This window comes from Notolabrus celidotus, chromosome 9 (assembly GCF_009762535.1).
Source record: "Notolabrus celidotus isolate fNotCel1 chromosome 9, fNotCel1.pri, whole genome shotgun sequence".
NCBI classification, from domain to species: domain Eukaryota; kingdom Metazoa; phylum Chordata; class Actinopteri; order Labriformes; family Labridae; genus Notolabrus; species Notolabrus celidotus.
The window spans coordinates 4,289,522-4,310,990 of record NC_048280.1 but is presented as its reverse complement, the minus strand read 5'-3'; the positions used below and the strand labels follow the sequence as shown (position 1 = coordinate 4,310,990).

The 21,469-nt window shown below is 43.3% G+C and overlaps 1 protein-coding gene across 2 annotated transcripts in view; it reads left to right on the top strand.

Moving 5' to 3' along the window:
* The window catches only part of adamts3 (ADAM metallopeptidase with thrombospondin type 1 motif, 3), a 299,298-nt gene that overhangs the window by 174,200 nt on the left and 103,629 nt on the right, over window positions 1-21,469 (top strand). For both annotated transcript variants that reach the window (XM_034692333.1, XM_034692334.1), the window contains exons 9-10: window positions 11,991-12,134; window positions 15,569-15,701. In XM_034692333.1, coding sequence (XP_034548224.1) covers window positions 11,991-12,134; window positions 15,569-15,701 — 277 coding nt within the window. The remainder of the gene's footprint in view (window positions 1-11,990; window positions 12,135-15,568; window positions 15,702-21,469) is intronic.

Genomic DNA, 21,469 nt, shown 5'->3' with positions numbered 1-21,469 from the left:
GGATCCGGTTTTTGATTCCCACCCCTACACCAGAGGCAAACTGATCATACGTCACATATCAAATCAATCTGTGAAAAAGAGTTCCGGCACATTTAGCTTCTGCTTAATGACACCATAGACTGTAAGGCGAGGTAAAACCGTTAGCTTCCGTAGAAAAATGTGGGAATCGAAAACCGGATCTGACTAAGAAACGGTTCCAATTGAACAGTTCCATCAGAATTGTACACCTCTAATGTTATCGATTCTTCTTAACGATTAATTTCACGTCGCATCACATCACCATAGAACGATAACTGACGTGAAATCCCTGGGACTATCCATCCATTATCTTGACTGCTCATCCCGTTAGGGGTCACGGGGGACCTCTAAGCTGGCTTCGGGCGGAAGGCAGGGTACACCTTGGACAGGTCGCCAACCTATCACAGGGCATACACGCACACACTCCCACCTACGGGCAATTTAGAGTGATCAATCAACCTGGTGAGCTACTTTTTTTTAAAACTCTACATAAATCATTTTAAAGGTACCACCAGGAGCCTATCAATTAGCATGATACCAGACCAGCTACCAAACCCGAGAGACCAAACTTGTTTTACTCACCCCAAATCTGACCTACTGTAGACATCACAGTCTTTATTTGTCTTCTCACTGGTCCCTGATAGTTGTAGTAAAATATCTTTCATTAAATATTTTCTGTAGTACAGATGAAGCAGCTGCTCAACCCTTTGAGCCAGATTCTTTCTCTCTATTGTTGGTGTGCTGCTTGTGTGTTCTGTCCCTCACAGACTACAAAGATTAACTGTAGTTCCTGACCTCTATCAAAGGCTCACAGGGCGCTTTAATGTCTGGTGCACTTAGCATAAACCTCTCTCCAGCTACAACTCCTCCCTTCCCTCAGAATTTGTTCACTCAGTCCTTGAGCAAATTATCTTTACAGATTTTGCATAAAAATACATAATATGTTGGTCAGGATTTCGATTTTTGTATCAGAAGTGTTCTGGCTTCAGCTTGTGGCCTGAGTTGTCCCCTAGCATTGGCTGCATTCAGGAGAACAGAGCAGAAGGGCAGTGAAGCAATCCGGCTTAATTCAATCCTGGGACTCGTTGAAAGTCGTCTAAGGACCAGTTAGTTTCAAACATCTGCGTACAACCAGCTTTGAGAAGTTCTTTCTCCCTTCTTGCTGTTTCTGGTCACACTGGAAACAATGGTGGTGCATGGAAACAGGAGTCTTGGCCGGAAGCCCGTCATTGTGAGAAGTTTTCTGTTCTTCCCAGAGGCTTTAGGGTCAGACGGACTCTGGATGCACAGTAGAGATTATTTGTGTTGATACCGGTAACAATCAATAACCTGCTCCTGAAGGCCGATATGATGAGATTGCCAATATATTTATAGGGTTGTGATTAGGGTTAGGGTTGTGATTAGGGTTGGGGTTAGGGTTAGGGTTAGGGTTGTGATTAGGGTTAGGGTTAGGGTTGGGGTTAGGGTTGTGATTAGGGTTAGGGTTAGGGTTGGGGTTAGGGTTGTGATTAGGGTTAGGGTTAGGGTTGTGATTAGGGTTAGGGTTAGGGTTGTGATTAGGGTTAGGGTTGTGGTTAGAGTTAGGGTTGGGGTTAGGGTTGGGGTTAGGGTTAGGGTTGTGATAAGGGTTGGGGTTGTGATTAGGGTTAGGGTTGTGAATAGGGTTAGGGTTGTGATTAGGGTTAGGTTGTGATTAGGGTTAGGGTAAGGGTTGGGGTTAGGGTTAGGGTTAGGGTTGTGATTAGGGTTGGGGTTAGGGTTAGGGTTGTGATTAGGGTTAGGGTTAGGGTTGTGATTAGGGTTAGGGTTGTGATTAGGGTTAGGGTTGGGGTTAGGGTTAGGGTTGTGATTAGGGTTGGGGTTAGGGTTAGGGTTGTGATTAGGGTTAGGGTTGTGATTAGGGTTAGGGTTAGGGTTGTGATTAGGGTTAGGGTTGTGATTAGGGTTAGGGTTGGGGTTAGGGTTAGGGTTGTGATTAGGGTTGGGGTTAGGGTTAGGGTTGTGATTAGGGTTAGGGTTAGGGTTAGGGTTGTGATTAGGGTTAGGGTTGTGATTAGGGTTAGGGTTGGGGTTAGGGTTAGGGTTGTGATTAGGGTTGGGGTTAGGGTTAGGGTTGTGATTAGGGTTAGGGTTGTGATTAGGGTTGGGGTTAGGGTTAGGGTTGTGATTAGGGTTAGGGTTGTGATTAGGGTTAGGGTTGGGGTTAGGGTTAGGGTTGTGATTAGGGTTGGGGTTAGGGTTAGGGTTATGATTAGGGTTAGGGTTGTGATTAGGGTTAGGTTTATGATTAGGGTTAGGGTTATGATTAGGGTTAGGGTTGTGGTTAGGGTTAGGGTTGTGATTAGGGTTAGGGTTAGGGTTGTGATTAGGGTTAGGGTTGTGATTAGGGTTAGGGTTAGGGTTGTGATTAGGGTTAGGGTTATGATTAGGGTTAGGGTTGTGATTAGGGTTAGGGTTAGGGTTGTGATTAGGGTTAGGGTTATGATTAGGGTTAGGGTTGTGATTAGGGTTAGGGTTGTGATTAGGGTTAGGGTTATGATTATGGTTAGGGTTAGGGTTGTGGTTAGGGTTAGGGTTGTGATTAGGGTTAGGGTTGTGGTTAGGGTTAGGGTTAGGGTTGTGATTAGGGTTAGGGTTAGGGTTGTGATTATGGTTAGGGTTAGGGTTGTGATTAGGGTTAGGGTTGTGATTAGGGTTAGGGTTAGGGTTGTGGTTAGGGTTAGGTTGTGGTTAGGGTTAGGGTTGTGATTAGGGTTAGGGTTAGGGTTGTGATTAGGGTCAGGGTTAGGGTTAGGGTTGTGATTAGGGTTAGGGTTAGGGTTGTGATTAGGGTCAGGGTTAGGGTTAGGGTTAGGGTTGTGATTAGGGTTAGGGTTAGGGTTGTGATTAGGGTTAGGGTTAGGGTTAGGGTTGTGATTAGGGTTAGGGTTAGGGTTAGGGTTAGGGTTGTGATTAGGGTTAGGGTTAGGGTTAGGGTTGTGATTAGTGTTAGGGTTAGGGTTAGGGTTGTGATTAGGGTTAGGGTTAGGGTTAGGGTTGTGATTAGGGTTAGGGTTGCGGTTGTGATTAGGGTTAGGGTTAGGGTTGGGGTTAGGGTTAGGGTTGTGATTAGGGTCAGGGTTAGGGTTAGGGTTAGGGTTGTGATTAGGGTTAGGGTTAGGGTTGTGATTAGGGTTAGGGTTAGGGTTAGGGTTGTGATTAGGGTTAGGGTTAGGGTTAGGGTTAGGGTTGTGATTAGGGTTAGGGTTAGGGTTAGGGTTGTGATTAGTGTTAGGGTTAGGGTTAGGGTTGTGATTAGGGTTAGGGTTAGGGTTAGGGTTAGGGTTGTGATTAGGGTTAGGGTTGTGGTTGTGATTAGGGTTAGGGTTAGGGTTGTGATTAGGGTTAGGGTTGTGTTTAGAACCAGAACTAAACTTAAGCATACAGAACCAGAACCAAACTCATGCAAACAGAACCAGAATCAAACTCAACCAGAACCGAACCAGAACCGAAGAAGACCCAAGCCAGAACCGGACCAGAACTGAACCAGAACCGAACCAGAACCAGAACCGAACCAGAACTGAACCAGAACCGAACCAGACCCGAACCAGAACCGAACAAGAACCGAACCGGAACCAAACCAGAACCGAACCAGAACCGAACCAGAACCGAACCAGAACTGTACCAGAACCGTACCAGAACCGAACCAGAACCGAACCAGACTTGACCCAGAACCAAACCAGAACCGAACCAGAACTGAACCAGAACCGAACCAGACCCGAACCAGAACCGAACAAGAACCGAACCGGAACTGAACCGGAACCGAACCAGAACCGAACCGAACCAGAACCGAACCAGAACCGAACCAGAACTGTACCAGAACCGTACCAGAACCGAACCAGAACCGAACCAGACTTGACCCAGAACCAAACCAGAACCGAACCTGAACCGTACCAGAACTGAACCAGACTTGAACCAGAACCGAACCAGAACCGAACCAGAACCGTACCAGAACCGAACCAGAACCGAACCAGACTTTAACCAGAACCGAACCAGAACCGAACTCAAGCAAACTGAACCAAAACCAACTCAAACAAACTGAACCAGAACCAAACTCGATCAAACATTATTAATGTCCTCAGGTTGGTATTGAGTAAAATCTGATGCCTCAGCTTGGATGGGCTGATCTGATTTCTCCTCTCAGTGAGTATTCGCCCGGTTTTCGAGAAGACTCTCTCTGAAGGAACAGATGAAGCCAGGATACACAGCCTCCCCTCCATCACCTGTATCCTATATCCTCACATGTGATTGGCCGCATGGCCGCCATGCTGACCAATCAAAACTAAGTTCTGCTGTGAGCAGAGCTGGGGCTGAGCACTGAGAGAGCTAAGCAGAGAAAGGAAAAAACTGGGAGCTGGTTCTCTCTTGATGCGAGCCGGCTCTTCTGATTCACTATAAATCATCGTCTCTCAGAGCCGCAGCTTTTGATCATGACACATCACTAATGTGTTTAATCGGTGTTACAATTATGAGGGGGCCATGGACAGTTTTCTCATCTGTAAGGGGTCCCTGGCTCCAAAAAGTTTCAGAACCCCTGCTCTAGCTAGTAGGAGTCCAAAACAAACGGAACAAAAAGAGCGACACAGAAACTCCACGTTGTAGACATCACTGATCATAATAGACATCGCCATGCAGGAAGACAGTTTACATTTTTTAAATCTCTGAGAGATCTTCAAATACAGAGTGCGTCTTTACACCGGTGCGATTTTTTCAAAGTTTACGGTAACTCAAATAAAAAAACGTGACATCTATTTATATTATTTATATCTATTTATATCGACCACTTAGCAGGATGAATATCAGGATTAAGCAGGTATATTTTTGAGTTGAGTTGAGAAACATTTGTGGCCATTTTTGTCATTCAGATCTATTTAGGTCATTAAAGCACTGATCCTCTGATCATTATTATTATTTAATTATTTCAATAATGCAGCTTCCAGATTCCTTTGCTGGCTCTTTTGTTTTTTTCTTAGCTCATTTTATATTTTTTGAGAAAAGAGAAAGCTGAGATGAGAGTTGCCCATCATTGTTACTTGGTTGCACTAATAAAGTGAAGTGCTGTGCATATGTGGTTGCATTATTCTATCATCAATTTGCCATCATTTTTAAGTATGTAAGAGATGATTTCATTGATAGCCATAGACTACATGTCTTTCAATGTAGACTTCCACTGAGAGGAACATATTAGACTATTTAGGAACTAAATTAGGAACTAAATATAGACTGTCATACCAGCTTGATCATCAATGAAAATGTCCTGGAAATGTCCTGGAAAATGATCTCTGGAGAAGAGTGGGAACCCTGACATGCTCATATAGGTATGCACATTTTCTGCAGACCAGCTAAATGAAGCCACATTAAATCACTTCATTCTCTCTGATGTGATGTCACCTTTTTCTTAAAACCTTTTTATTCTCCTTTAATGCTTACATTTTTTATTTATTTAAAAACTTTTAGAGCAATGATTTATTGGTCTACTGCTTCTCCACTCTCTTTAATTTATTCTTTTTGACCTTTTGCGTTGTATTTACTTTTTTGCATTGCATTGAAGGTTTATTCAGTCATCTGAATCCTGCCATGCTTTGTTCTTTAGAGCACTTTGTAAACACTTGTTTTTTAAGATGCTATATAAATAATAATTTCTATTTGTATTATTAAATGTTAAACATAGCTCCTAATGCTAGCTGCTTATGCTGCTGTTTTGTGTTCTTTAATATCTACACAACAATGACGACCTTACAGGAGACGTAAAGGACTCGTGTTAAACTCCACTATGTTGGTATCTTCCTCTGAATCAGTGATAAACATCCACACTGGCGCTCCTCTCCTCTGCATGTTACAGCAGATGTTATATACCACCACCCTGGGATATGTTCGCTTGTTAACAAGCAAATGAAAGACACTTTTATGGAGAGTTTCATCTGATCAAATGGTATGAATGGATTAATAAATTAGTATAAACATTTGCTTTATCAGGGCAATAACCTACCTGCACTGTTCTCATTATGCGCCCCTCGCTCTGGGATTAGTTCTCAAGAGGCTGGTAAATAATCCTCCCATTTCAATACAGTGAAATCATTTCCAAGCATCTGTAAAGTGGGATATAGAAAGCAGCGCATTCATCCTAATTGCAATATTGCATGCAATGTATAATTTCTTTAATAATCTTTGGGACCAGAGATAATTGTATGATATTGACAAAATGAGCTGCGGTTGAGCTTCAGCATCCTCTCTTTTATTCCCACAACGTTGCCTCCAGTGTTCGCTAATGAAGGAGACGATATCTGAGAGCAGTCGCGTCCCGTCTTTTTTAATTACCTGAAAGGACCATATGAGGCAGGGTGAACCATGGAATGAGGGAGGCTGATCACTCTGTCCTCAGGCGGTCATTGTTAACTCGATAGGGAGAATGGGTTCCCCTTAATTAAGACAGACTTCCAAGGCAACCATATGTCAAAGTAACCATGTGACCATAGATCCGGTGAGACTGTATGGCTCTGGTTGCTTTACAGCAAAGATTTGATCACAATTAGTCGTCTTTGATAAATGTAAGACATACAGGATGCACTGACATTATTTAAGGCAGATTATTCCGCTTTTCTCTGAGAATCTTTATCATCAAGTTGATTAAATCAGCTTTAAGAGAACACACACACACGCACACACACACACACACACACACACACACACACACACACACACAAACACACACACACACACACACACACATACCGAGTGAGTGACACTCAGGTATGAGATGTGTCAGATGCATTTACTGTACCGTACGCTGCGTTGAGTGGAGGCAATCAAGGTTACATTTCTGAATAAATGGAATAGACACCACGACACACCACCTGTCACCTCCATATATAAGTAATAACACATAACAGAGTCCCCTGATATGAGGAAATACACCGTATTGTGTGTGTCAGGATCCCTGGAGGTGTTTTCATGATTGTACCGAGGCGATGTACAACAGCCAAACCACTATGGAGATATTTTAAACACTGGTTGTAGTCTATTTCATGATATGAGTTTGCTTCAAAGCAGATGCTTATCAAAGGTGGGACAGTCACAACCTCAGTGGTTATCAAAAGCATCAGAAGCGGCAGGTTAATTCATAATGGCACAGGAAACAGCCACATAGAGTTAAGCTAATTTTCTGCAGACCAGCTAAATGAAGCCACATTAAAGGTGACATATTCTGCTCTTTTCCATCAATATATATTGGTCTAAGAGGTCCCCAAAACATGTCTTTAAAGTTTATGCTCAAAAAAACACTTTGAAATCAGATTTTGGCATGCCTGTAAACCCCTCTTCTTCAGCCCTGCTCAGAACAGTCTGTTTTCTCTCTGACCACGCCCCCTCAGGAAGTGGATGTGCCCTTGGCTGTCCAGCACGTTGATCTAATGTATACATGTTGGCTGAATATACACGGCTGCTCACAGATCGCGTTACTTCAACCCTCTGAATCTGATCCAGAATCTGATCCTGATGGAGAGGTGCCTGCAGCAGGACCTTTCTGAACGATTGGTCACAGATTTAGTGTTTCTTGTTGTTTTATTTGTCAGTATGTCGACGTGTGTCTTGGTACACAGCTACGAACATGTAGCTATGTGGCTATGCTAACTAGCGCTAGCACTTATCCACGATAAGTAAAAATCATCCACTAGATCTTCAAATCTGCAGACGTGGGGAGTAAAACCGACCTTTGTGTTTATTAAGACAGCCTACAACTAGCATGCCTCCCTCCTAAGCTCCTTTTTAGCACACACGTGTGCAGGGAATGAAAAACAGAGGTGGGGTTGAGTTGTATTTTATACAGTCTATGGGCTGAACAAGCTCCGAGCTCTGACTCCGTGACAGACCGGATATTGTTGTGACGCAACAAAAACACTGAAGTCTGAAACGGCTCGTTTCACATACATTTACAGAAAGGTGGAGAAATCAGAACAGGGGCAGAATGGATTCTTAGAGAACCATTAAAAAGTCCATTTTGCATGATATGTCACCTTTAAATCACTTTGAGGGACAGTGGGGGTCCCAAGTCTTTGGCACCTATATTTTGGGCATCGCAGGCTGAAAAGTTTGGGAACCCCTGCTCTAGATTATAGCGCCATCTTCTGGTTAAATACAATAACACAACAATACAAAATAAATGGAAAAATGGTAAATGGACTTGTACTTATATAGCGCTTTTCTAGTCTGTCTGACTACTCAAAGCGCTTTTACAGACTACTCGTCACATTCACCCATTCATACCCATTCACTCACTGATGGTAGAGGCTGCTAATGTAAGGGACCATCAGTATTAGCTAATCTCATTCGTACACATTCACACACCGCTGAACAACAGTGGGAGCAATTTGGGGTTCAGTGTCTTGCTCAAGGACACTTCGGCATGTGACTGCCGGAGCTGGGATCTAACGGCCAACCTTCCGATTGATAGACGACCGACTCTACCCACTGAGCCACAGCCGCCCCCCTAAATAATAATAATAAATAAAAAAGCCCCCCAATGAATGCACGACATCCTCAGAAACATCATCTGAGATATAGTGTCACAAATGACCCGGCTCAGGAAATTGCACAAGCTGATATTGCAGAACTGCTTTAACATTATGTCTCTTTATAAATAACCCAACATGAACTTGTGTTGTTGACATTGGAGCGTACAGTATTGACGCCTCATGTGCTGACAAACATATATTGATGCTTGCTTTATTCATGTCTGTGCAACAGGACGTGTCATTCAGAGCAGGGACAGCTCAGACTGACGGCACGAATATCATCTCAGCCCTGTTGTTCTAGCATCCTCGCCCTGTTTGCCAGACTGTGGGGATTTGTTTCTCCTCATAACACAACAACAATAACACTGAGTTTAATTGTTTTGTTGTTAATTGTTTTTTTAAACGACATTGTAGAGACATGAGAAGCTGCTGAAGAGAATACAACAATGACTCATAATGATAATTAATATGCAGGAAACGGAGAGATGAACCCAGCATCTGTCCTCTCCATGAACCAGTCTTTTGTTGCTATTCTAGGCGGTGTATCGTGTCTTTTTGTAGCTCTAAAAACAGTTACATTTAATGAGCTTTAAAGTTCTCACGACAAACACAGTCAGTCGACCCTATTTGTTGTTTGTAAACAGAATATGGTTGCTGTCTGTGCTCATTGGTGCATAAATGAGATTTAGAAGAGCAGAGAGTGACGTTAGGTTAAATTCATTGATGCTAAAGTTTGTTTTAAATGTTTATTAGTCTTAAAATCTCAGTACAAAAAAGGCATGTGCATGAGACATCACCCACTATATTCCCATTTTTCCAAAGTCTTAAAATGCCGACCTGACAGTGCCCTGAAGAGTTCTGAGCAGCTTAATCATCTGTGGTTTTTTTGCATGAATCTTGAGCCTCTTTCAGACTCATCTTAGAGAAGGCCTCTCTTTTGGGAACTGAATTTAAAATTCATTTATTTAATAGAGAGAAGCACAAAACAAGGTTTCACTTTGCAGCAGTTTGAGCTCCAGTAGCTCTTCAGACCACACATTCAATCAATAAATCATCAATCTTTATTTATATATCACCACAACAAACATTACCTGTAGACTCTTTCCAAACAGAGCAGGTCTAGACTGTACTCTATGTTCTATTATGAACAAAGACCCAACATCAAGACAGGATCAAATCCAGTCCCATCTTACAGACATGACTCAGTCTGATCTCATCTTAATCCACCATGAGCAGAGCACTTTGCAGCATTTAGCAAGTTACAGTGACAAGGACAAACTTCCTTTAACAGGCAGAAACCTCCAGCAGGACCAGACTCATGTTAGACACACATCTGCTGAGACCGAGTTGGAGAGAGGGATAGAGGGAGATGAAGAGAGAGCAAGGCAATTTACATATTAATATAGCAGTATGTCTCCTGGCTAAGCAGACGTGTAACTGTAATTTTGGAGGTCGGCATCAGGTCACATTTCACTGTGATGAGACGTTTAAGGTATTTTCTGGGAGGTTCATCCACTCTTGTGATTACTGCAACATTTCTCACTAGAAAACGAAATGACTGTGTTATCATGTCTTTCTAAAGATTATGATAATTAAAAAGTGTCTGCTTTCTATATCCTCAAGCTTGGGAAATAAATTTAAGTTGAAGTTAATTCCAATTTAAAAGTGAGTTTACAAATGGGAAGGTTTTTCTTAGGATGTATTTCTTTGCAGATGCTTCTCCACCTTATTTGTCCTTGTCAGTGCAAAATAGTTCCTAGATCCACAGATCAATATCCAGTGTGGATCTCAAAACCTCATGCCCACTAAGTCTGCCCGAAATCTGGGTGTCATGATCGATGACCAGCTAACCTTCAAGGTTCATGTTGTCTCGATTGCTCGGTCCTGCCGTTTTTCCCTCTATAACATCAAGAGGATCAGACCCTACCTGACAGAACACGCAACACAGCTTCTGGTTCAGGCTCTTGTAATGTCACGCATTGACTACTGCAACTCTCTACTGGCAGGCCTCCCTGCATTCACAGTTAAACCTCTGCAAATGATCCTGAACGCAGCAGCAGCACGTCTGGTCTTCAACCAGCCTAAGACAGCTCGTGTCACTCCCCTGCTCATCTCACTACACTGGCCTCCAGTTGCAGCTCGCATCAGATACAAAACTCTATTCATGACTTACAAAGCAGGAACCAAAACCGCTCCAGTTTACCTGGAACCCCTCATCCAGGTCTACTGACCTTCTCGCCAGCTACGCTCAGCCTCTGAAAAGTGCCTAGTGCTTCCAGCACACAAGGCCTCAAAATCAAAATCACTAGCTGGACTCTTCTCTTCTGTTGTCCCTAAATGGTGGAATGAATTGTCCAACTCCATTCGATCTGCAGAGTCCCCCTCTACTTTCAAAAGACAGCTAAAGACCCAGCTCTTTAGGAAGCACTATGCACTTAGCTAGACTGTTCTCCACTGTTGTCCCCAGTGGCAGATCATGTCTTCAAGCTACAGCTGACTCACACTGTCCTGCTCTACTCTGGGAATCTGTGTTCAGGTCTGGAGTGACCCAGCACTTGGTACTTTGGTCATTATTGTGGTGATGTTAATTGTTGATGATGATAATGGAAGGTCTTAAATGGTTTGGTTGCTTCATTGTAGATGTTCCTTATTTACTTTTGTGTATTGCCTTTGCACTGCTTGGCAGTACCTGCACCCAAATGGACTTGAAGCACTTTGTTACTCTTACTGATCTTGTTTCCTCTTGTCTAGATCTTTGCTTGTGTTGTTCTTGTTCTCGTATGTACGTCGCTTTGGATAAAAGTGTCTGCTAAATGACATTGTAACATTGTAACATTGTAACAAACTGAGAGTAAGAATTGAATTAGAAAAATGATACAAGACAGGAACACCTCCTCAAATGTCAGCTGTGAGACCACAGACTGTAAATAAAAATGGACAGCGTTGCACCGCCTTTTCCCGTTGTGCAGCCAGAGTCTGCGGAATTTAATTTATGTGTTGCCACAGGAACGAGCTCCACCCTACATCGTAGCGTCACAAAATCCTACAGAGTTTCTCCCTACAGCAGCTGTCAATCAAAGCAAACCCAAAAGTAAAACCTGTTTTTTAAACTCTAATAACTAACAAAAAAAGAGGCCTTGAACACAAAACAGTCAAATACTAACTACATACTGTATCACCACAGCATACGGATGGCAGACGCTCTGCTGGAAGCTTCACTTCCAGCCGAGCGAGATGCACCCCTGTGTGAGACACCTACAGTGTTGAGTCAGTATGAACCCATATTTTCTGTATCAGCTGTGAAAGTGTAAATCAAGGTTTTACAGACTCTTGTAGAAGCACCTTATTGTCATTGAACTCTCTGTGGATTCAGTTTTCTGCACACGTGTAAACATTTTCCCTTCTCCGTCCTCGTGTGTGCAGACTCGGCATGGAGCACGACGGCCAGGGGAACCGCTGCGGGGACGAGACAGCGATGGGAAGCGTGATGGCTCCTCTGGTGCAAGCTGCCTTCCATCGATACCACTGGTCCATGTGCAGCGGACAAGAGCTCAAGAGATACATCCAGTGAGTTCAGGTTTACCATTAACATTCAAGGCAGACTGGTGTTTGGTTTAGTACAGCATCTGCAATACGTTAGACCGCATGTTAAATCGACCGCAACAGGCAGGTAAGAATCCATCCCCATGGGGTCTTGTCTCACTCTGTCAGGGTTCTATTCCCCATAACCGCCTGCTCACTATACATTGTCTCTTACTTTAATTTGTTGGCAAGTGTTTCATGTTTTTTTTCCAACAATGTCGACAGACTGGTGTTTGGATGTGCTTTAGTATTGAGTATGAGGCTCAACACGTTCATCCATGCGTGTGATCAGTCCACCCACATTATGGTTCCTCTCAGCTGCACAAGAATCAATCTGTGACCGGGGACGTTCAGGAGAGTGTGGACACTAAACTATTGATTCCATATCAGAGGATTGACACTGGCAACATGCAATCAATCGCCATACAGCGTCCTTTTTTTTTTTCCATCAGCTCCAGGCTGTTACAGATGAATCCATTGCAGGGAAAAATCAATTTAAAGTATGGAAAGGATGACGATGTTGAAGCTTCAGTCCTGTGAGAGGAGGAGAGAGAGAGAGAGAGAGAGAGAGAGAGAGAGAGAGAGAGAGAGAGAGAGAGAGAGAGAGAGAGAGAGAGAGAGAGAGAGAGAGAGAGAGAGAGAGAGAGAGAGAGAGGGAGCTGCTGCACTGAAGCAGTGTGGAGACGTTAAAGAAGACAACACTTAAACTTCATCACACTGGATCCTAAAAAGAGGATTAAAAACTGCAGATGAGCTTCTTTTCAGCACCTGGATTCCTAATTGAAATGCATAACTCCTGTTACACAATATCTGAAAGCTTTTAGCATCACTCTGTCAGGAAATCCTCAGGTATCAAAGTACTTCATGTTTCAACAAGAGAGCAATTAAGAGCTGCATCAGAACAAATCACTTCATTATACAGTCAGACTGCAGTTAATTGCTCACCTACAAACCCAAACAAATGTTGAATCCAGCTACTTCAGTCTGATGTGTGTTTCCAGAATATGACTTTACTTTGGGTTTTCAGTAACACACATCAAGCTGAAGGTGTGTGGTGTGGATTCAGGAAGCCTTTGTAGAGATGATCTTCATCTTTTAATCACAGCTGAGTCTCAAATTAAAAAAGGAAAATACTCAAATTCAAGGTTTTATGAGAGCAAACAAACCAGTGAGGGTTATCCTCTTCTTTCATAAAGCCTTGGTTAAATGCATTTTTTCATTTATTTTATTTAAAGCTGCTGTGAGGAACTTTTAGCTTGTATTGATTCTGGCGCCCCCTTGTGGACAAAGTGATACCTCTTATCTCTTGTCCTGTACATGCAAAATAATTGTCTTCAGACAATAACCTCATCCTGTTGTCTTTTAACACTTAGAATTATCTTACAATGTGATTATTTGCAATGAAAACAGACAAAAAGGGTGTTTCTAAAGCGAGATGTCAATCATCTGTTCTGACACCTACCCCCTCAGAGCAGTTTTAGACATTAAAATGACAACAGAGAAGGTATCAGTGTTGTTGTGGATGGTCTTGTTTGCTTTTGAGGGTCATAAAGAGGCATTAGTGTCAGTTTCAGTCTGTTTCTCAGCCAGTTAAAAACTCCTCATAGTGCCTTTAACCAGGAAGTCCCATTCAGATTGAAATCTCTTTAATGATACATTTTTTTATTTAGAAGCGCTTTTCAAAGCACTCAAGGTCGCTTTACAGACAGATTAAAACACAATAAGTAAAAGAACACGATAAAATAAATAAAAACAACAAGCAAAGTAACACCAAGTTAAAAATGAAGCAGTGGAAATTAAGCAGGGAATGCAGTTTGAAACAGATGGGTTTTGAGTTTTGATTTGAAGATGGGTAGTGAGTCGGAGTTTCGGATGTCTGGTATGAGTGAGTTCCAGAGTTGGGGAGCAGAGCGACTGAAAGCTCTGCTCCCCATGGTGCTGAGACGGGCAGGGGGCACAGAGAGATGGAGGGAGGAGGAAGACCTGAGGGAGCGAGAGGGGGTGACAATGTGGAGGAGATCAGACAGATACGGAGGGGAGAGGTTGTGGATGGTCTTGAATGTGTACAGGAGGATTTTGAAATTGATTCTGAGTTTGACCGGTAGCCAGTGAAGCTGCTGGAGGACGGGGGTGATGTAGTGAAAGGAGGAGGTTCTGGTGATGATGCGGGCTGCAGAGTTTTGGACCAGTTGAAGTTTATGGAGGGATTTGTGAGGGACACAGAAGAGGAGTGAATTACAATAATCAATACGGGAGGTGACGAGACTGTGGAACAGCATAGCAGTGGTGTGAGGGGGGAGAGAGGGGCAGAGACGGTTGATGTTGCAGAGATGGAAATATACAGACCGGGTTATGTTATTGATGTGAGAGTTGAAAGAAAGTGAGCTGTCGAGGATGACACCCAGACTCTTTACCTGAGGGGAGGGGGACACTGTTGAACTGTCTATGGTGAGGGAGAAACTGTCGGCTTTGGATGAGGTGGATTTGGTGCCTATAAGGAGGAGTTCTGTTTTATTGCTGTTGAGTTGAAGGAAGTTGGAGGTGAACCAGGATTTGATCTCAGAGAGGCAGAGGGTGAGGGAGGAGGGTGGGAGAGTGGAGTTGGGCTTACTGGAAAGGTAGAGCTGGGTGTCATCGGCGAAGCAGTGGAAGTGTATGCCAAATTTGATAGATAGAAGATAGAAGATATTGCCGAGTGGGAGAAGGTAGGTGATGAAGAAGAGGGGCCCCAGGACAGAGCCCTGGGGCACACCTGAAGTGACGGGGCAGGGTTGAGAAGTGAAGGATTTGAGTTGGATGAACTGAGTGCGGCCCGTGAGGTAGGAGTGAAACCAGTGCATGGGGGTGTCAGTGATGCCTATGGAGGAGAGTCTATAGAGGAGGATGGGGTGAGAAATGGTGTCGAAGGCCAGATCGAGGAGGATGAGGATGGAGATAAGACCGGAATCAGCTGCTATGAGGAGAGGTCGTTAGTGATCTTGAGGAGGGCTGTTTCTGTGCTGTGGCGGGGACGTAAACCGGACTGGAATTGTTCGTAGAGGTTATTGCTGGTGAGATGGGACTTTTTCTAGATAGACATGTCCAAGGTAGCAGCCTCAGAGAGTTTCAGACATAAAAGAACTACAAAAACAACCCAACATGGACAAAACCCAGCAGTCCCGTGACGGTTGGCTTCAAAACAGTGCTTCAGAAGCAGACGAGTGACATAAAGGAGACTAAGTCCAGTTATTACACAGTCTATGATGCACACCTGTGTTGATTACTGTGTACTTAGTTTCTCTGTTTCCCCTGTCCTGTGTCGGATCATTTTACGTCTACCTTGTGTTCCATGTTTCTTTAGATTTAGTTTCTTAGACATTGTTTCTTTTTTCATATGCATCTTGACATCTTCTTACATTCCTTCCTTCATGTCCTGACAGCACGTACGATTGTCTTTTGGACGACCCCTTCAAACACGACTGGCCGCAGCTCCCCGAACTCCCGGGAATTAACTACTCCATGGACGAGCAGTGCCGCTTTGACTTTGGAGTGGGATACAAGATCTGCACGTCGGTGAGTACAGCCCTCGGCTCTCAGAGAAAAACCACTTGAGGAAAGTAGACCTGCTCTGTATGAGGAGAACATGTGATGTGCAGTTACATTGCTCAACATTGAGATGTGTGAGAGAGAAATGTTCTTTGCTGTAACTCAAATTCTACACCTCTCTGCTGTTCCTGGTCTTTTATACAATGCCAGGGTTTGAATCATATCTAGTTTTAAATCCGTCTTCTCACTTCCACTTCTAGACAAATGAACCTGAGAGCAGCTCAGGCTTCAGTTTCACGTGGCTGCAAAGCCATTATACCCAGGCCTCAACAGGTGAAATGTGCACACGCTGAGTGATGCTCTCATTGGGATAATGAAGGGATTTCAAATCATTGTGTGGCAGAAGAGAAAAGGAGATTCATCGACTTTTAACATTCAAAGTGTCAAGAATAAAAAATACAGCTCCCCCTGGCTCTGGTTCTTCAGAGAAGAGAGCCTTTTGAGTTTTAAATATCAGAGGACTTAAACAAGCAGAACAAGTTGCTGCACTTGTAAGCACCTCTGAGAAACATCTGCTTCCTTCACCTCATCATTTCATCACAGTCTCACATCTGCTGCCTGGCATTTTCTCTGCAGATGGCAGGGTGAGAAATATTCACCCGTTTGAAACAAAAACATCTTCATCTTGTTGTTCAGAAGCTAATTAGATAACAGGAACAAAAGGTTGATCAGTCACCAGAGAAGACAGGCTGGAAATCGCAGCACCAGGTGCATTGATTTGATGAAAACGCTGATCAATGTCAGGTCGTGCAGAAATGCCGCGCTCCCAAAACGCCTTGCAGGGGATGAGTCATATAAGATTGACATTTTTGGAGATGTGCTCATACTTAAAGGACAGGGCACGGATCTTATACGCTTTTGAGTAAAGACCTCACTGGATGAGTAAGTCTTGAGTTAAATAAAGGTCAAATATCTTTGAAAGCATTTTGATTGTAACAGACATCTGGTCACTCAACATCTCAAGGGGGAAACGCTGCGTCCTTTGATACTGACATTTAAAATAATCAGGACATCAGCAGGTTTTCATTTGAAGTCCAAAACCTCCCCGCTGAATCTTTTTAGTGTCGAGACCAGCGCCTGCAAAAAAAACACATTTCACTTTCTCTTTTTAAAGTTGAAAAGCAAGTTGCACCTGAAGTATTTATATTGTTTTTGAACCAAAATTGCATCCTTCAATAACATCACGAGCACTGACAGGTAAAGTGAACAGCATTGATTATCTCTTTATAATGACACCTGTGAGGCGGTGGAAAATGTTAGGCAGTGAGTGAACACTTTGTTCTCAAAGTTGATGAGCTGGAGCAGGAAAAGTGGTCGAGCATGATGATGGGAGGGGCTGTGACAAGGGCCAGAGGACTGAGTCAGAGGAAGTCCAAAACTGCAGTCAGCGGTAGTCTGTTTCTATCAAATGGGAAACCTGTAACAAGCAACAAGATCATGGGAGGCTAAGGCTTGGTGAGGATGTAGGGAGTGAACTGCATTTGCTTCATTTGAAATACACCAAAGGTTTGAGAGAAGGTGGGTTAAACTGGGGTCTTAACAGTGTTGCCAACTTAGCAACTTTGTCGCTGCATTTAGTGAGTTTTCAGACCTCTCTAGTGACTCTTTTTCAAAAAAGTGACTAGTGACAAATCCAGCGACTTTTTCTGGTGTTAAATGGAGATCAAGAAGAAGAGGAACAGACAGCTTTTTATTTGGCCGATGAAAAATACTTTTGGCTGGTACATTTTTGGAGGTTACCATTCAACGGCAGATGAGGTAGAAGGTTAATTTTACACCCTGCACCTAGTAGTATAAACCAGGCTTAAAGCTGGGGTTGGTAGTCTCGGAAAACTAGCATGAACTTGAATGTAGCATTTCCTCAGGACTCCGTCTAACCCCTCCCCTCCTCCCACAGAGCTCCTCCAAAACGACGCCCCCCCGCTCACATGCACGAGTGCCGCTGACTTGCGACCATATGATGGTGACTGATTCAAAACCGGTCCTCACCAAAACATTCTCATAGTGAAAGTTAAAAACACAAACAAACATGGCTGCTGTTAGCACTCACAACTGTCATTCTAGCATTATCCAGTTGTACTGGTGACACGATATCAGGAGAAAAGTTATAACACATATATAATACTGTAACAGCTCTACTGTTTGTTAAACGTGTTCAGTGTAGATGTTCTTAATTCCTACAGTGTTGACAGTCAGTGAAGGCATCAGGAGAGGTGTAGAGTGTGTGAGCTGGAGAGAGGAGAGACAAGAGGAGAAGTTCTTCATTCATTCAAACATTGATTGTTGTTTTGTTGGTTGGCGTGATCACGGCCGACAGTGACCGGTTATTAAAACTTAACGTGTTCACGAATCGGCTCGTCATCCCTACAGCGTCCGGACAGACGCTACAGTACATCTACATTTCTGTAGGACTTACTAAATGTCATTCATTCTTCTGCTTGTCAGAGACCCCGTGGTGAGAGCTTTTTAGACTCTGATCCGGACTACAGTCCTGAGCAAAGCACCTCATCGGGTCAGAGGGGACAGGCCCGAGGTCGAGTGAGAGGGGCAGACAGTAGAGTCAGGGGAAGCAGAGGCAGGAGAAGGGGACTCGGAGTACACGAGGAAATGTACGCTCTGCAGGAGGCGGGCAGAACAGCAGGACGGGATTTGAATGGTTTAAAATTTTGGGTCCCAAAAGACGATGATTGGTTGGTGTTTTCCGAGGTTTACTCCGGCTGTAGATAGCAGTTTTTCTTCGCTCTTTTTTAAGAACACATCATGTATTGATTGCCATCAGGACATAAAGATCATTTTAACCAGTATAACAAAAAGTGTATCTAAATCTGACTACCAACCCCAGCTTTAAGAAGCCTGAACTTGTAGGAACTGGAGGGTGGAGTTTCACGGCAGGGTCACATCTTGCTCCTGGTTCAGCATCCCTCATTGGTTCCTGTGTCGAGTTGACAGGAGTGGAGTTTGGTAGTAGAGTTTTGAGAACTACGATGGTAGAGAAGGTGATAGGCAGAGTCACGACACACAGTGCATCACAGTTTGTTGCATATGTGGTTGAAGATTCTCCCGGCAAATATTTTAGCATCTTACAGCTCACTGTTTTTGTTTCCCCAGCCCCGAGCTTTATTGTTCCGTCTCACAGGCCTTATTGGGGTTGTTTCCTGAGGCAGTGAAAAATCGTGTGCTGTCTGTCTGGCACCGATGGGAGATACATAAAAAGACCAAGTAGATGGGGAAAATAACAACACATTTAAAGAGACGGATATATCCTTGATTAGATGGCAGAACTGCAAAACAGATCTAAAGAAGTGTTATTACTTTCATTTTGCTACAGCGGCTAAAGATGTGTTCAAATACTGGAAGACCAAACCGTGCAGGTACAATCCCTGCCTTTGAATTAAGTTGATTGACAGTTTATAATATTTTCCCAGGGTTGAGATGGAGAAAGTCTCATCTGATTGAAGGAAAGTGTGGAAGTTAAACATCAATCAGCAGCTTTTAGGATCGTATCAGTAAATTAACTTTTAGTCACAACTGGGTGTTACATGTAAATATAGTACAGAGGCCCTTTGATGGACTGGTGACCTGTGACAGCTGAGAGTGGCTCCAGCCCACTGCGGCCCTAAATGGAATAAGAGATATACATGATGGATGGCTGGATGAAGTATAGAGCAATCAATCTTTATTTATGTAGCACCAAATCACAACAAATGTTATCTGAAGACTCTTTCCAAACAGAGCAGGTCTAGACCGTACTCTGTGTTCTATTATTAACAAAGACCCAACATCAAGACAGGATCAGATCCAGTCCCATCTTACAGACAGGACTCAGTCTGATCTCATCTTAATCCACCATGAGCAGAGCACTTTGCAGCATTTAGCAAGTTACAGTGGCAAGGACAAACTTCCTTTAACAGGCAGAAACCTCCAGCAGGACCAGACTCATGTTAGACACACATCTGCTGAGACTGAGTTGGGGTTGGAAAGAGGGAAATGAAGAGAGTACTGATAGTGGTGAGATGGATAGTAGTAGTTGTAGCAGTTGGAGTCTGGCACGTCCACAGCAGCAGGCCGTCTACAGCAGAGACCCAGAAGAACCTACGAGACAAGGGAGCTCAGGGACTCCAGAAAGGTCTATGGTTAGTAACTGTAATAGAACAGGGAGAGTTAAAGTAATGGTAGACAGACAGCGAAGAGAGAGAGAAAGACATGAGCTCAGTGTGTCAGTTCCCCTGGCAGACAAATGAGCACTGCACCATCCTGTTACACCGGTAGACATTACCTCTCCATCCTAAATGAGACAGCTGTGAAGACGTCTGCTGGATCTATATTGAGGATCATGCCTGATGAGTGCACATAATGTTTAATTAGTGTGTGTTCACCCTTCATGGATTACCTGACTGCAGTGTATGGATTCAGGACATGAGTTGATTGATTAAAAAAAAAAAAGCCTGTTTGCAAATCACACTGAGGCTGATATAGCAACCACTGAACAGGAAATATTAAGATGTAAATGAGTTACAAATTACAAATGAGTTCCGACATGATCAACAGATAACAGCCTTTGCTTTGTGGTTAGCAATCTGACCTCCAATTATTCCCAAGGAGAAGTGGAAATACAATTATTGGTGATTTGATTTGATCTGCTCGTTCAAGGGAGTTTTTAACTGGTCATGAATCAGGCTCTACTTCATACTGTTGCCTCTTTATGACTGTCCAAAGCAAACTACACCATCAGCCAGAAGAGGTTGAGAGGTTGATTACTTCCATAGAGTGTATAACACGAGGATGTATTCTCAGTGGGCTGCACTCACCAACATATTCAATTTCCTCTTAAGAAGGTTCCTAAGAGTCTACATCTGATCATGAACGCTTCTTAAACAGCAGAATATGATCATAACCTTCTGTAAACCTATCAAAGTAAGACGTGTGGTTACACAGTTTTTCATGTATCCATCATCAGTGGAGAAGCATTCTCCTGATGTTTTTGAGCATTCAGGTCCGACTGTTTTCTCTGTGCTGCTGTCAATCAGTCAAAGTGAATTGTGGCGTTCGGGTGACCCACAAAAAATCTGCTGCTTCACCGCCGGTCCTGAACGAATGTTGGTTTGTAAAAGTGTAGACTCCTTATACAAGACTATTCCACTTTTTCACATGCAGTTTAAAGGGAAAAAACCCTTATCAATCAATCAATCAATCAATCAATCAATCAATCAATCAATCAATCAATCAGACCTTATTTATAAAGCGCTTTTCATACAATGACATTGTTACACAAAGTGCTGTACAAGAAAAACAACTTAAAGGTGACATATCATGCAAAATCGACTTTTTAATGGTTCTCTACCTGAAATATGTTTCCCTGGCATGTCTACAAACCCCCCGAGAATTAAAAGAATCCATTCTGCCCCTGTTCTGATTTCTCCACCTTTCTGCAAATGTGTGTGAAACGAGCCGTTTCAGACTTCAGTGTTTTTGTTACGTCACAACAATATCCGGTCTGTCACGGAGTCAGAGCTCGGAGCTTGTTCAGCCCATAGACTGTATAAAATACAACTCAACCCCTCCTCCGTTTTTCATTCCCTGCACAAATGTGTGCTAACAAGGAGCTTAGGAGGGAGGCATGCTAGTTGTAGGCTGTCTTAATAAACACAAAAGTCTGTTTTACTCCCCACGTCTGCAGATTTGAAGATCTAGAGGATGATTTTTATTTATCATGGATAAGTGCTAGCGCTAGCTAG